At 42.0% G+C, this 14,466-nt stretch overlaps 1 protein-coding gene across 2 annotated transcripts; it reads left to right on the top strand.

Moving 5' to 3' along the window:
- Positions 1–3,256: 3,256 nt before the first annotated feature.
- Positions 3,257–12,307, top strand: LOC129859646 (NEDD4 family-interacting protein 2-like). 2 transcript variants are annotated; one of them, XM_055929688.1, is made up of 8 exons: positions 3,257–3,535; positions 7,699–7,879; positions 8,234–8,367; positions 8,815–8,902; positions 9,352–9,476; positions 10,465–10,531; positions 10,762–10,866; positions 11,113–12,307. In XM_055929688.1, exons 1-7 carry the CDS (start codon positions 3,506–3,508, stop codon positions 10,863–10,865), a joined length of 729 nt encoding a protein of 242 aa, XP_055785663.1. In that variant the 5' UTR covers positions 3,257–3,505; the 3' UTR covers position 10,866; positions 11,113–12,307. The 2 variants fall into 2 exon arrangements, with proteins under 2 accessions (XP_055785663.1, XP_055785662.1); XM_055929687.1 differs by having other exon boundaries at positions 3,258–3,535; positions 8,231–8,367.
- The last annotated feature ends 2,159 nt before the right edge of the window (positions 12,308–14,466 follow it).

Genomic DNA, 14,466 nt, shown 5'->3' on the forward strand with positions numbered 1-14,466 from the left:
GCTTATATTTTGTGTTCTGATGGGGTATGACAGTTGAACTTAGCTCACGAGGATTCTAGCTTTGATAAGCCACCTAATTGAAAAAGAGACAGCTAGTTGTTAGTATTCAGTGCAACATGTAAAATGCCATACAGACACATTTCGTTTCACTGCTTTCTGTTTATATACAGCCTCCCTCTTCATGCCCTTACAGGAGGGCTGCTTAGCGAGGGCTTGCCATCTCTTTTGCCTGAAGCATTACCGACCGAACTCGGATGGAAAACCATTTTGGGGTAGGCTTTGTAAGTACCTGAGAGCGTTGGGTGCCTCTGGAGCACTCTGACGGTTTGGATCCGACTCTGCGTTTAGCTCTGTGGGTGTGATGCGGCTCTCGTTTGAAGGACAAATGTAGAATGCGGGCTCTCAACGTGAAGTGTATCTGAAGAAGTTATTGCCATGGGCTGTGTAATGTTCATTTTATGAAGAGAGCTGCAGGTAAAGCATTAGTCAATACAGCCTAGTTTAGTGTATCTATCTGCATGGGTTATCATGATTCATTGGGGGGTAGCATCACTCACTGTCCCACCTACTCAGCTAAAAAAAGAACCCTGAATGAAGAACCCAGTTTGTAATGGATACACATGAAAACAGTAATAGCCTGGAGAAAACAAACAGTAATCAGATCACTGGCTCAGCTGAACACATTAAAACAAGTGAAAAATGTGAACGTCATGGAACACCCAGTAAAATGTTCACATCATAGGTACAATAGCGTTTTGTATATTTGTGAAATAATTTCGTTCAAGTAGGACTCCCACTGAGATGAAGAAGAATACCTGGTATTCTGTGTGTCTTGTCTATGCCTACAAGGATAAATGAAACAAATCTTCTTGAAAGTCGCATGCATCATTTCACATAGCATCATGACACTCTCCACTTTTGGTTTCAGTACACCAAATACATGAAGCATATCAAGATTTTGCTCAGTAGTATGACGTCCTTGCAGTGTTCAAAGCAGACATGGGTTCAAACACTATTTTGAATCTTTCAAATCCTTGTTTAGTCTGTCTGGATTGCCAGATGGGCGGGGTTTGCTATTTTGCTTATATTCTATTGGTTCCATTACACGGAGGAAACTCAATCAAGCCCAGATAAAATATTTGAAATTATTTCAAATAGTATTTGAACTCGCCTGAATTGTTTCAAGTGGGGAAAGCGGTTTAACAACACCATTTGTACTGATCAGCATGATGTAAGCAGCTGAGTCAGCTTGTTAGCCAAGGCTAAATGGCTGCCATGAGCACTAAACTTGGTCAGACATCACTGGTCTCAGTTGTAAGGCAGTCAGCATTCAGTAGCCTCAGGGGTGAGAGTGGTATATCAATAAAACTGTGAAAGCAGCGCATGTGGGTGGAACTTGGAGCCGTCTAGACAAGCAGACCCAGCTCTGCTGACAACCTGCCTGTGACCCACAGGTCATAGGGCCTCTGGGCAGAGCACTCTGTTCTAATGACGGGTTATGATACATCTCACTATGTTCATGTATCTGGATAATTGTGCACTCATCTCATCCATATTGTACTTCTTACATAAAAGGGCAGCTATGGATGCATTCTAGAGATGTTCATCAGTGAAGGTATTCAGCTGTTGCATGTTTGCATCTGTGCCTCATCATGTTTGCGTGAGTGCCCTCCTCAGATGGTCCCAAACTCCCAGCGGAGTGAGTTAGTCTCAGGTGCCTATAAAATCCCATGGGTTCTGACCCCAAATCCCAGATGATTTATATGCACACAGTTCTCTTATAATCAGGTGAGACATAAACTGGCCTGGAATAAAAACCTGCCCACACTATAGTTGTATGGGACAGGGTTGGTCACCCCTGTTGCATGTAGTCAATGTTTTACATACATTTGTTTTACATACAAGGACACCTTTACTAATTGGTATGACTATGGTGACTCCCTGTGGTCATGCATGAAAACTGCAAGTAAAAGTAAGAATCAATTCCTCTCAAACTCACACACTTGTTGCGGTCATGAAGCTCTTGATTTACTTTTGATATGTGGCAACTATCCAACAGTTCCAAATGTAACAGAAACTGGAAATGTTGCTCTTATATTTGTTGTGTCGTTTGTAAATGCTCTCTTCTCTATTTGGTCTGATTGAATAGCTATAATCTCCTGCTCAGTTTCTCCCATTGTGTTTGTAGTACCCATGAGCCTAGATAGACCATGTCTTGCACAGCCTGCACTGCATATAATTTACAACTGTCTTAGTTGAATTAAAGACAGAAACAGCTGTGCAATTGGAAGCTCTACCTCCTTCTCTCTCTCTCCCTTTCTCATTTAATGGCCAAACACATATTTCACTAACAAGCACCTGCAGGGAAAGAAAATAGAAGGAAATTAGAAGTTGATTGGGTCCTCTGGGTTTGTTTTGGAACTCTCACTCCATGGTGGTAGGAGCCAAAGTGGCCTAATGTATTCTCTATGAAATCAGGGCCTCATACATTCCTAATCTCCCCCAATGTTCTTCCCAATGTTTTATAACAAGGTCTCTCCTTACCAGTGCTTACAGCAGGGATCATCAACTAGATTCATTCTCAGGTCAATTTTTTCTTAACTGGATGGTCAGGGGGCCACGTAGGAATACCTTGGAACAATCAATTGAAGATGATTTCCTGGTGCTTTTAGTCTTTTATGTCTAGCAATGAAAATTGTAAATATAAAAATCATTTTAAAAGTGTGGCTCAGAAAACTTGGGGTGCCAAATAAAACCAGCCGCAGTCCAAATTTGGTCCGCGGGCCGCCATGTGGGGAACCCTGGTTTCCAGTTACAGCAGCCCATCCAATGAGTCCTGATAGACTATAAACCAAGAGTACTGCCAAGTAGACCTACCTGTCCAAATGCAGAGTCCCACAACCCAAAATGGGGAATCAACTATTTTTCCGACATCTACGGTGAGATTATAGCGAACAGTGTGTGTACTGTAGGCTTCTGACCGTCCTTCTCCGCCTCACTGAATAACTATTGAGTGTTTGCACCACCTAGTGGTCAAATATGTTATAGTCCCCGGTAGAGTAGAAAACCCAATTCCAATTCGACAACTAGCACCTATTCCCTAGTCTATACACTGTCTTATCTAACGTCAAATCTAATGAGATTTGATAGGTATTAAGAATTAGACGATATCTTATATTTCACTTTATTGTTTACATTCATCCAATATCTTTCAGATCTTCAGGGATGAGGGAAGTGTAGTGGATAGGAGTAGATTTGGAATTCGGAGGCATTGCGTCACAAGTCAAAGAGTCCTCTGTGTTTCCACTCACTTCGACGTTTCATATGAAAAGGAGTTTTGCTTCAGTTGAAACGTAAATTTACGTTTTTTTTGTACGTGTATATTTAATATACTTCACCCGAATGCGGTCCATTAAAAAGTTAAATTAAGTGACGAAATAGCTAAATACAAGATTGTCGACTTTTCGCTTGCTGGCCAGCTTCGCCAGCGGAGTCTAACGTCAAGATGAACCAGGCAGCGAGCCGATACCAAATGGTGAGCCAAAACAATCGACATTTTCAACTGTTTGGGAACTCCAACTAATATAAACGATACAAACTATTTACAACATTACTTGGTGTCAAACTAGACTAGAAATGTTTAAGTTGACGGCTTGTAATCAAACTGATGTTCCTCGTGCCTGTCACTTCCGCATTATTCAGCAGCAGATCAACAGTACAATAGCTAGCTAACCTAGCTAACTTAAACGTTAGCTAAGCTAGCAAGTTCCAATTCAATTTGAGTTCAGTGTTAGCCATCCAGATGACAACACTTTAGCTCTCCGCTTGTGTTGGTTTTCTGAACGGATAACTAACTTGGCTAGCTAGCGAACGTTATTTAACTGTATGTCAGCCAGAGCCAGGTAAGCTAACACAGGCTAGAGTTCAATTATATCCAGCCATTTGTGGTAACGTTAACTACCAAATAATCTACCTTGCTCAAGTATGTTTAGGGGTGGGTATAATTTGTGGAACGTTCCAACAGGAATCTATTCCAAAAACTTCGTAAATGACAAGGTTGCCAACAAACAACGCATACAAAGTAGCATGATCAATTCAACTAGCTGACGAATAGGCATCAACTCACCACGTAGCTTGTTCTTGATATTTGTCTATAGGCTACCAGAGTGAGGACAGACATTTTCCGGAATAAACGTGGTGAGTGAAATTTTGAATTAAATAGCCCACTCCCTACCTGGTATCTCATTCTGCCGCTATACAACTTTGTATGCGTTGTTTGTTGACAACCTTGTCATTTACGAAGTTTTTGGAACAGATTCCTGTTGGAACGTTCCACAAATTATACCCACCCTATGTTTAGACCCCCCAAAAGCCACACCGTAGGCCTGTAACACGTGCCTAATACATTATCCCATCATACAGAGTATGTAGCCCATGGGCCCACAAACCAAACGTCTGTAGTGCTCAAGTAATTGGCTTTCCATTAGAAAAATATACTCTCCCCCCCAAAGAAGATGCTATTCCTAGTTATACAATAATGGTCACAAAAACAAGGTGGTAGCTATCCCATCCTCAAATGTTAGGTTATTGTTCAATCCAATTTTCTAGGTAGTTATTAGCTCTAGACAGATCCCTGTATGATATCTCTTCCATACAGGATTCAGCGTTTCCGTTAGGATTTATTTCAGCAGCAGTGGCAAAGTTGTTGGGGGGGGGGGGCACAATGGTGGGGTTTGGGGCCGAACATTTTAGAGGCCCTCTTCTTGCGCCATAATGTTTCTGTTTTAAATATAATTTCTAGCAATTCTACACAATTTACCATGGGGTGGGTAGAACGTTTTAAAGCATATTTCCTGCATTTCAATGCATTTTACCACGTGGCTGATAGAAAATGTGCAGTTTAAAAGGTAATTTTCTACAATTCTATACATTTTGCCATGGCTTATTCTGTGTTCATGTGCTGTGAGTGACTCAAACATTATTACATGCCATGACATTTGTTTTATTTTTATTTACCCTGTCTAGTTTTTATTTAGGTAATTGTAAGTTCTCAAAGATTATCTTATTAAAAAATAATAGCTCCATTATGTTATCTACATACATTATTTCTGGTCTTATACATTTAAGTAAGTTCACACTGAAAACATTAACACCTCCCCCCATTATTTTTTTTTATTGCTAATATAAAGGATATAGAAATTACAAAAAAAATCTATTTATATATATTATATATATCACAACATGTAAAGTGTTGGTCCCATGTTTCATGAGCTGAAATAAAAGATCCCAGAAATGTTCCATATGCACAAATTTGTTTACATCCCTGTTAGTGAGCATTTCTTCTTTGCCAAGATTATCCATCCACCTGACAGGTGTGGGATATCAAGAAGCCGATTAAACAGCATGGACATTGCACAGGTGCAACCTTGTGCTGGGGACAATAAAAGGCCACCAAAATATGCAGTTTTGTGTCACAACACAATGCCACAATGTCTGAAGTTTTTTTCAATTGGCATGCTGACTTTAGGAATGTCCACCAGATAATTTAATGTTCATCTCTCTACCAAAAGCCGCCCCCAATGTAGTTTTAGAGAATTTGGCAGTGCGTCCAACCGGCCTCACAACCGCAGATCACGTGTATGGTGTTGTGTGGGTGAGCGGTTTGCTAATGTCAACGTTGTGAACAGAGAGCCCCATGGTAGCGGTGGGATCATGATATGGGCAGGCAGAAGCTACAGACAATAAACACAATTTTATTTTATTGGTGGCAATTTAAAAGCACAAAAATACCGGGACCGGATCCTGAGGCCCATTGTGAGGTCAAGTTTTATTAAAGGTATCTGTCTGTGACAGGATAGCATATCTGTATTCCCAGTCATGTGAAATCCATAGATTAGGGCCTATTGTATTTCTTTCAAATGACTCATTTCCTCATATGAACTGTAACTCTGTAAAATCAGTGAAATTGTTGCGTTTTATCTTTTTGTTCAGTGTGTATATTATAAATAAAAAAACATTGGAGTGGAGGTTGCCGTTTAGAAGTGGCGGCACACCGCTTCTAAATTCATTTAGAGGAAACGCTGGTGTTCTAGCGTTGGATGGGTAATGGATAGGGGAACATTCTTCAACCTATCTTTTATTTGGCGATACTTCCTTAATTCTCAATTTGGTAGGCACCGGTGTCTTATAAACGCCTTTTTCTGGTTTCAGATGGAACTCCGGTAACAAGGAAATATTCAGAGATCCACTTTTTGTGCTCAGTGAAAAATGACTCTTACATGTGCGTAAATACTTGTTTGGGTTGTGCTGTGTGACGCGCTGTCATGTTCTACACTTGGCCTCTAGCACCAGCTTTAGCTATGCTGCTGGAGGTTGGCTATTGCTTGGCTGTCTAGTTGTCAATGTGAATGCTGTGTATCCAAGGCTAGGGTCACTTCTGGTTTAGTCCTGTATCAGCCCCTCACTCTCTAAAGCCGGAAACTTTAACTTTCATAGTCGTTATCATAACATGTGTATTTAGGTTAGCAATAATTACCTCCATAGACTGATTTGATATGGTATAAGTTAATTAGGTAGTTGTAAGCCATTGAATAATGTAGCCTACTGGCCTTAAAAGTCCAAATGCCCACTGCTGCACTATGCTGGAATGCTTGCTGACATCAGACATACATACATACACACATGGTATGCCGTTCCTTTTTTGCTTCTTGATGTGCGGAACTTTTTCAGCCACAGCCATGCTATTTTGATCCTGCCTCTGCACTTTCCTCAGTCGCTAGGCAACTGTGGTTTTGCCTCAATGTGTCATCTTCCTGTCAGGCTTTCAGTTTTGAGGGCAACCTGTATTTAGATGCATCATACAGGCTGTTTTTACAATGTAATCTCCCCAACCGTCCTTGTTATTTGTGTACACTCATTCTGAACAGGTCTTTATTAAACATGTAAGCCTAACTTATCTAGTTGGACTTGTTTTTTTTTGTATTATACTGAGATGACCTCAGGAGTTCTTGTTTAGGCCTTGGTGTGCTGATGGTGAAATAACTAAATCACCCCTGGCCAGTTATGCAGTTGTTTAGCTCTTACATAACTGGTGTCCTTGACACCGGATAGCATCGCACTCATTCTCCTGGCTTTGCACATTGACCCGCAGTACGTAGAGTGCTGCTGGACATGATGCCAAACTTCGTCTACAGCTAAGCCACAAGTTAAACCCTGGTCTGTTGACCTACGCAAAAGCCACAGCCTCAAGTGAGCTGCAAGACTAAAGCGACATTTGGCACTGCTGCCACACCGATCAAGGCCTAGGATATGCATCCGCTTAGGCTACATCATTTGTCATTGGCCAGATATAAGGCTGTGTTGTCTTCTCTAGAATCTTACTGTCACCCTTCTGTTTCCCATGACCATGTTGTCTTCTTCCAACTGGATGCTATGCTGGAAATTAGCCTAGTTCACATGTTGTTTTGGATGTCTTCAGCACTCTTAGCACTGGAATCAAATGGTGCCTACTTAGTTTATTACAAAACACCAGATGATCTTTCAGTATTGGGCCATGACCATATCTCTCCAAGCGTCTCGGTTTACAGGGCTTCCCTCTCCTTCCTCACCTTTGACAGTCTGTGTTGTGAACTTGTGACGTGGGTTTTATTGAAGTGACACTTAAAACTCCTTCTCTATACCCCCCCCCTTCTTTCTCAGTTTGAGAATGATGAAGACGACTCCTGTGAGCCCTCCACCAGCGCCCAGCAGCCGTGCACCTCGGCCCAGGCCAGCTCGTCCTCCCAGGCCTGCCCAGTCCCAGTAGCCCTGGAGGGGGATGCAGAGGCCCCACCTCCCCCGTATGCCAGCATCGCCCTGGGAGACACCGCTGCCATGCCTGGTACAGAACCAAAGACTCCATATACTGTCTGTTTAGATTTTCTTTATCCCCATTCTACACTTCAGTTTAGCTTATGTCTTTGCTTCTGCCTTTTTCTGTGTCTCACTCTCTGTCTTTCTGCCCCTTTATCCATCTCATTCTCTCGCAGCGTCTGTAGCTCTTTCAAACATGCTGGAACCAGCCAGTTGCCCTAAGTATAGGCCGATAGTTCACACGCCTCCTGTAATTAAGCCGATGTGATTTCCTTATTTGATTGAATTGATTTCCGAACTTCATCTTCACCTTGTGAGCTGTGTTAATTTGCCCTGTTGTAGTTTTAATTGGCCATGTCTCTTCCCTGTGGTCCCCCAGTAGAGAGCAGTTGTTACCCAAGTGATTTCCCCGTGCCGCCGCCCTACAGCGTGGCCACCTCTCTTCCCACCTACGATGAGGCAGAGAAAGCCAAAGCTGCAGCCATGATACTCTCTGCTGTGGAGGTGATACCAGGGGTAGGACACACACACACACACACACACACACACACACACACACACACACACACACACACACACACACACACACACACACACACACACACACACACACGTACGTGTTTAAGTATGGGATGTTTACCCATGAAAACAGGATTATTCTGCTGGAATGATGTAAGGAACTTCAATGCTGCTATTGTTAACTACACAGCGTCTAACATATTTCAGGACCAAAACATAGCTACAACAGTATTTACAGTATGTAGCTCTATTTTATGTCGGTTTAGTACAAATACCCATTGAACTGTGTGTCTGCTTTCTCAACAACGCCAAAAGAGAAGGAAATGTCGACACGCAACAGTACTATACTGCTCATCTCCTTATTCATTGGGATGACCGAGCTATTGCGATGTTTCTGCAGAAGACATGGATGAGTTGTTTACCTGTCCTCTTTCGCTTAAACAGGAGGATGACTTCCCTCCAAGGGATGACTTCAGCGACGTCGACCAGCTGAGGGTGGGGAACGACGGCATTTTCATGCTGGCCTTTTTCAGTGAGTGGATCTGTTTGTCCACGTAACCCCCCCCCCCCCCCATTCTTCAGTGAGTTGACAAGCCAAATAGCCTATTTCACTGAGCGGACTGGCCCATTTCAGTCTGAGCAGGGGAACATAACAAAAGTTTGCTTGGATGAAAATGTCAGTAAGCAGTTGAAGGTGTTTTCTATGGATTCACCACAAGGTGGCAACAGTCAGACTCATTGAAGACAACATGATCTCTTCCTCCAATAGGAATGGAGGTGGGGAAGGTCGAAGTAAGTCAGCTTAGATATTCTCTGGCTACATTCATATGGCCTCAGAATGTATTTTTTAAGTATGTATAGAAGGACATCCAATTTGTAATATACTGAACAGTGACTCCCTCAACAAATGTCAGTCAACCTTGAGAGTGGTGTCTGTCGGTCTGGGCTTGTAACTGCATGCTTTCTTCTGTCTCCAAACAGTGGCCTTCCTGTTCAATTGGATTGGGTTCTGCCTGTCATTCTGCCTGACCAACACCATCGCTGGCCGATACGGGGCCATCTGCGGCTTTGGCCTCTCTCTCATCAAGTGGATTCTCATCGTCAGGGTAAGTGCAGTATTGGCTTGAAGGGGCCTAATCAATGCATCTAAAATAACGTACAGAGTTGATTTTCAATAAGGGCCAGGACATACAGTCTGTAACTTTAAAAGCAGCCCATACAAAGAGTGTCTAATTGAAACATCAATGTTACAAATGGTTTACTGTAAATTAACTGGCTAGCATTATCCTGCTTAATAGGTAGCCTAGTAGTTATAAGCATTGGGCCAGTAACCGAAAGGTTGCTGGTTTGAATCCCCGAGCCGACTAGGAGAAAAATCTGCCAATATGCCCTTGAGCAAGGCACTTAACCCTAATTGCTCTTGTAAGACGCTCTGGATAAGAGCATCTGCTAAATTACAAAATATATATATATATTTTAATATTTTTTATGTGAAATGCTTCACTTGACTAGCATATTATAATGAATTGAATGTTACAAAATGAATTTCAATTATGTCCAGTACATCACTGCATATCCCAGGCATGGCTTGTTTAGCAGGAAGCAGATGCTTGTTAGCCCTAGATGTGTGGAGGACACCCTTAAGAGCAAGAGCCCAGTGTGCTCTCTGTGCTCCGGGCATCAATCAAAGCCCTGTAGAATTTCCACATGAAGAAGCAACCATGAAGAAGGTGGATGTAGTTATTAACCCCGGGCTTTTATCATTGATCTGGTGCACACAGCTCCTCCCACTGGATGTTGTGCAATACTAGGCTATACAGTAGTTTAGGCCTTTATCCGAGCAGTGCCAAATCAAAGGCCTGGTGTCCGGGAATTGGGTTAATAAAAATTGACCTTGAAACCTGGTCTCAATTAGGACACCCAACATTCGAGGAATGGAGGCTTGAGGAAGTCTAATCCTAGCTCAAGGAAGATTTCTCCCATCGTGATTCTGACCATCTGTATGTGTTTACGGTAACTGTCATTCAAAAGTATTGTCCTGTGGTAGGAAATGTTGTTGAATGTCCGTTCACTGTAACTTCCACTTTCCCACAGTTCTCAGACTACTTTACTGGATACTTCAATGGGCAGTACTGGCTCTGGTGGATTTTCCTGGTCCTTGGTAAGTTTACAGATCTGTATAGCAAATACTGCATTCTTCAACTAGCCAATTGCTGAGGAATTAAGCTGTACTAATGTATCTACTTAGAACGTTATACACCAATGCCATCTGGTGGCTGAAATGATGTACTACTAATCTGCCCACAATAAAGTGAATTCCTTGACCTTGGATGAATAGTGGTGAAGTGTTTAAAAGAAAATTGTACTAATGATTTCGAATCCCTTCCTCAGGTCTCCTGCTTTTCTTCAGAGGGTTCGTGAACTACCTGAAAGTGCGCAACATGTCTGAAAGCATGGCTGCCTCACACAGAACACGCTTCTTCTTCCTGTACTGAGGTAAATGAAGACCATAGGACACAGTCACCGCATACTAACATGTATAGTAGATGGTATCCTAGAGACCTTGACATTCATCTAAAGGCATGCATATAAATTAAGTTATTGTTTATGAAATAATACTATATATTGTTGTTACCAATTTGTATCTAAATGGCGATGTTGTAACATCCGCTACCCGTAGTCTGCGAATTCTACAACAGTCACTTTTTCATATTTTTTTTTCTCACACTTCCTCTGCTCCAGGTTGTTTTACCAAACATTCTTCCTTAATGTGAAATTCCCTGAGGATTTGCGACCCTCTTCTCGAATGACCAGGACAAAAAAAAACAACCGTGAAAAGACGTGAGGAAGAAAAGAACCAGTGTGTCATTACCGTCTTTCATTAAAAGCAAAAACAGCTGACTCATCTCTTTCAGAAAGTCCGTACAGTACAGATTAACCCAGCTAAATATACCCTGTGTGTTTTTGATATTTCCACCGGCTTTGTTTGGCTCTTTAGATTTCAATTGCCTTCCTGATCTAGCCCCTGTTATAGTCCCATCCTGCTTAATATCCCAAGTCTTGTACATTGAATACACCTTAACATGGGGTAGAATAGTGCAGTGTAGTAGCTGGGTCTACGTGTTGTGGATGTTTATTGAAAAGTACACACAAGAACATGAAAGAGGTCTTATGCAATTGTGTCCTTTCCTGAACTGGATGTCTGCTCCTAATGAGCATGATGATGATGATGATGATGATGATGATGATGAAACAGTTAGTCTTATTTTTTTTTTTTTACTTTTAGAGCTCCATTGGAGTATCAATTTGTATTTTATCACATATTAATCCCCATATTTAATTGTCTTTGGTATAAACATGTTATTTGATGAAACTCATGACTTTTATCGTGAAAGGATTGAACTGTATCACAGCTTATGCCAATTTATTATATTTGCACTTTTCAAGAACCTCTTCAGTTGTGAATTGCTTACTTGTCGTAGTGCGTAGACTGATCTCTCTGTCAATCCGTTTTGAACTGGAATTTGTATTTATCCCAAAAAAAGGATATCTGCCTTTTTGCACTTTTATTTTAAAGAATTACATTTTCATTGAGTTGATTATTGCAATTAGCCTGGACTGTGACATTTTAAACTATTGTCGAGTTTTAATGTTTGAATGATTCCTTTCTCATTTTGTTTCTGTTACACAGAAGCCTCATCAGCAATATCAAAAAACGTAACTTAAATGCATGATTAGTCTGGCCGAGTTGGTTATAATAGTATTCGGCTCAAGCAACGTTATTAATATTCTATTTGTATGTTTGTAAAACAGCCAAACTAGTTTTGTCAGAAATGATTCTTGGAGCATATCTGGTACTCTGAGATGATGATGCGTGCTTGTTAACCCTTTAACCTGAAGTCTTGCAAAATGCCAATAAAATTCCAAATGCACCCCTTGACTGCCTCATGTTAGGCCTATTCGACATCAAATGAATTCTATCATGTGCTATTGTGAGCGCTGGAGGATGTTGAATAGCCTCTCTTATTTAGGGCTGTGTCTGAAAACGCTACTAGCTGTTAAATCCTTGCTTCCTCCGTTCCTGTTTCCTCAATTGCTCTCAAAACGCATTGGAGGACAGGATACAAGGTCCCTCCCTCCAACCTCTTCCTCCAGTGGTCTTTGAGAGGAATTGAGACACAGCCCATGACACTGGTTCTCTCTAAACCCTCAGAGTTTATAGTTTGGTTGTTGGTTTTGTTAAATGTTAGCACATTTACCTCACTATTTGGCATTTGTGCAACCAAATATGTTTTATCGAAATTACAAAGTATAAACTTCTTCCTGAAAAGCTCATTGTTTGCCGTACAGAGGCCTGCTTCTACTGAATGCATGTGGGTTTTATTTGTTCTTTTGGCTGTCCCCAATCCAGCCTCTTTATAAACTGTTAATGAGTGACCCATTTACAGAACTCCCTTCCGGTTGGCAAATGTTAATTTTTTTTTATGGGGCACTTTTTTTCTTTTATTAGGCCGGGATAGCTTAGGCCCTACTTCTCACAGCCTCAATACTCGCCCACCTCCATCCACCCTTTAACTAGAGCGATTTGGAAAAGAGGCCAGGGCACAAAGTAAACTCAGTCACACGCACCGGCCCAGAGGGAACAGTGCTGACAATTGCTGTCGACAGCATATCTGAGGTCTCGTTAGCCTCTAGCTACTTACGGCCAACCTAAGCATGTGCCTGCCCTGCTGCCCGCTTCTCGGCCCGTTGTGGACGTTACCGGGGCTTTAAGTCAACAGACTCTTCTCACTTTGAAGGGGTGATCAAGCTGAGCTCTTAGAATCAGTTGACTCAGAGATGACACCTCCCTCCAGGGCACAGGAGAGAACGAGAGCGGACGGAGTTGAAACTAAATAGTAGATGGTAATAGGGTTGCTGTGTGTGCCTCCTGATGACTTTGGAAGTCGGTGTGTGTCTTGGTGTAAATTATCGGTGTGCGTGGATGCATAATGTAGTGAGTTGGAATGTATGCGATGTTGCTGATTTTCTATGGTTGTGCCTGCATACATGAGGATTTGTGTGTGTGTATGTCTCTGTGATAGTGTACACGTATTAGCATACACAACGAGCATGTTAACAAGAAACGGCAGGATATGTAATCTCAGCAGCACAAGGCTGCTACAGCTTTCAAGTGGGCATGGAACATGCCAGTGTGGAGGGAAGAGTGGCTTGGCTCACCTGTTGGTTTGGCAGGTACACTCTTGTCTCTACATCAGACTAAAGTAACCACAAATAGAAGAGCCTTGGGCTCTTTTCGCTCTGTGTGGAGGGTTTGGAAGGATTTCCTAAATGCATGCATGCCTGTCTTCAGTCAAGCGGGCTGTAGTTCTTAGTTATTGTCATACAGGCATGCTAGAATTCTCATGCATACTGATTACTTAAAATTGGGTTGTTGCGTTTCACTGTGTACACATTTAGCTAATCAGCACGAGATCAGGAAATATTCCTTCTCACTGAATTAACTGACATCGAGTGATGCTCATAAAGAATTGCACTTTTTGTGGCCATTATCAAGCACATTTCCAACTGCAATCAAATCCAAAGGACTTATGTCTGTGTGCTTCCGTACGTGTGCGTGTGTGTGTGTGTGTGTATAGCAATCCAGCCAGGTCTAAACCTACATAGGAACTCTTGAGGTCATTTCACACATCTGTGGGCTTTGGAAAAACCCACCACAGCCTGACCATATGGGCATCTCTATACCTAAAGAGGAATTCTACACCTGGCTGCAGAAACCAGTTCAAAGCTAGCCTTTCCGACACTGCATGGCAAACTATCAATAGCCCTGAGGTGTCATGGTACAGTTTTCGGGGCAGGGTTAGACAGGACGGGACTAAACATTCAGCAACTTCTATTTAGATGAGAAGAATTTCAGGTGAGAGGAGAAGTAGGATGCTGAATTAAAGGATAAGCACATTATGGCTGAGGTTCGGATAAGAGTTAGATAGAGCTGATTCAAAACGCTATGCCCATAACAGCTAATCTAGGGTTGTTTTATTTGCTAACCTCATGATGTTTACGGGTTTCACTGAGGTATTGGAGGGCTGATCCTAG

This window comes from Salvelinus fontinalis, chromosome 7 (genome assembly GCF_029448725.1).
Source record: "Salvelinus fontinalis isolate EN_2023a chromosome 7, ASM2944872v1, whole genome shotgun sequence".
In the NCBI taxonomy this organism is placed as follows: Eukaryota; Metazoa; Chordata; class Actinopteri; order Salmoniformes; family Salmonidae; genus Salvelinus; species Salvelinus fontinalis.

What these genes read in the sequence shown, in the direction of transcription:
- LOC129859646 (XM_055929687.1), top strand. Translation starts at nt 3,506, where the DNA reads ATGAACCAGGCAGCGAGCCGATACCAAATG. An exon ending in AGACACCGCTGCCATGCCTG is followed by an intron (nt 7,880 to 8,230) that starts GTACAGAACCAA and finishes GTGGTCCCCCAG; the next exon opens with TAGAGAGCAGTTGTTACCCA. An exon ending in CTGTGGAGGTGATACCAGGG is followed by an intron (nt 8,368 to 8,814) that starts GTAGGACACACA and finishes TCGCTTAAACAG; the next exon opens with GAGGATGACTTCCCTCCAAG.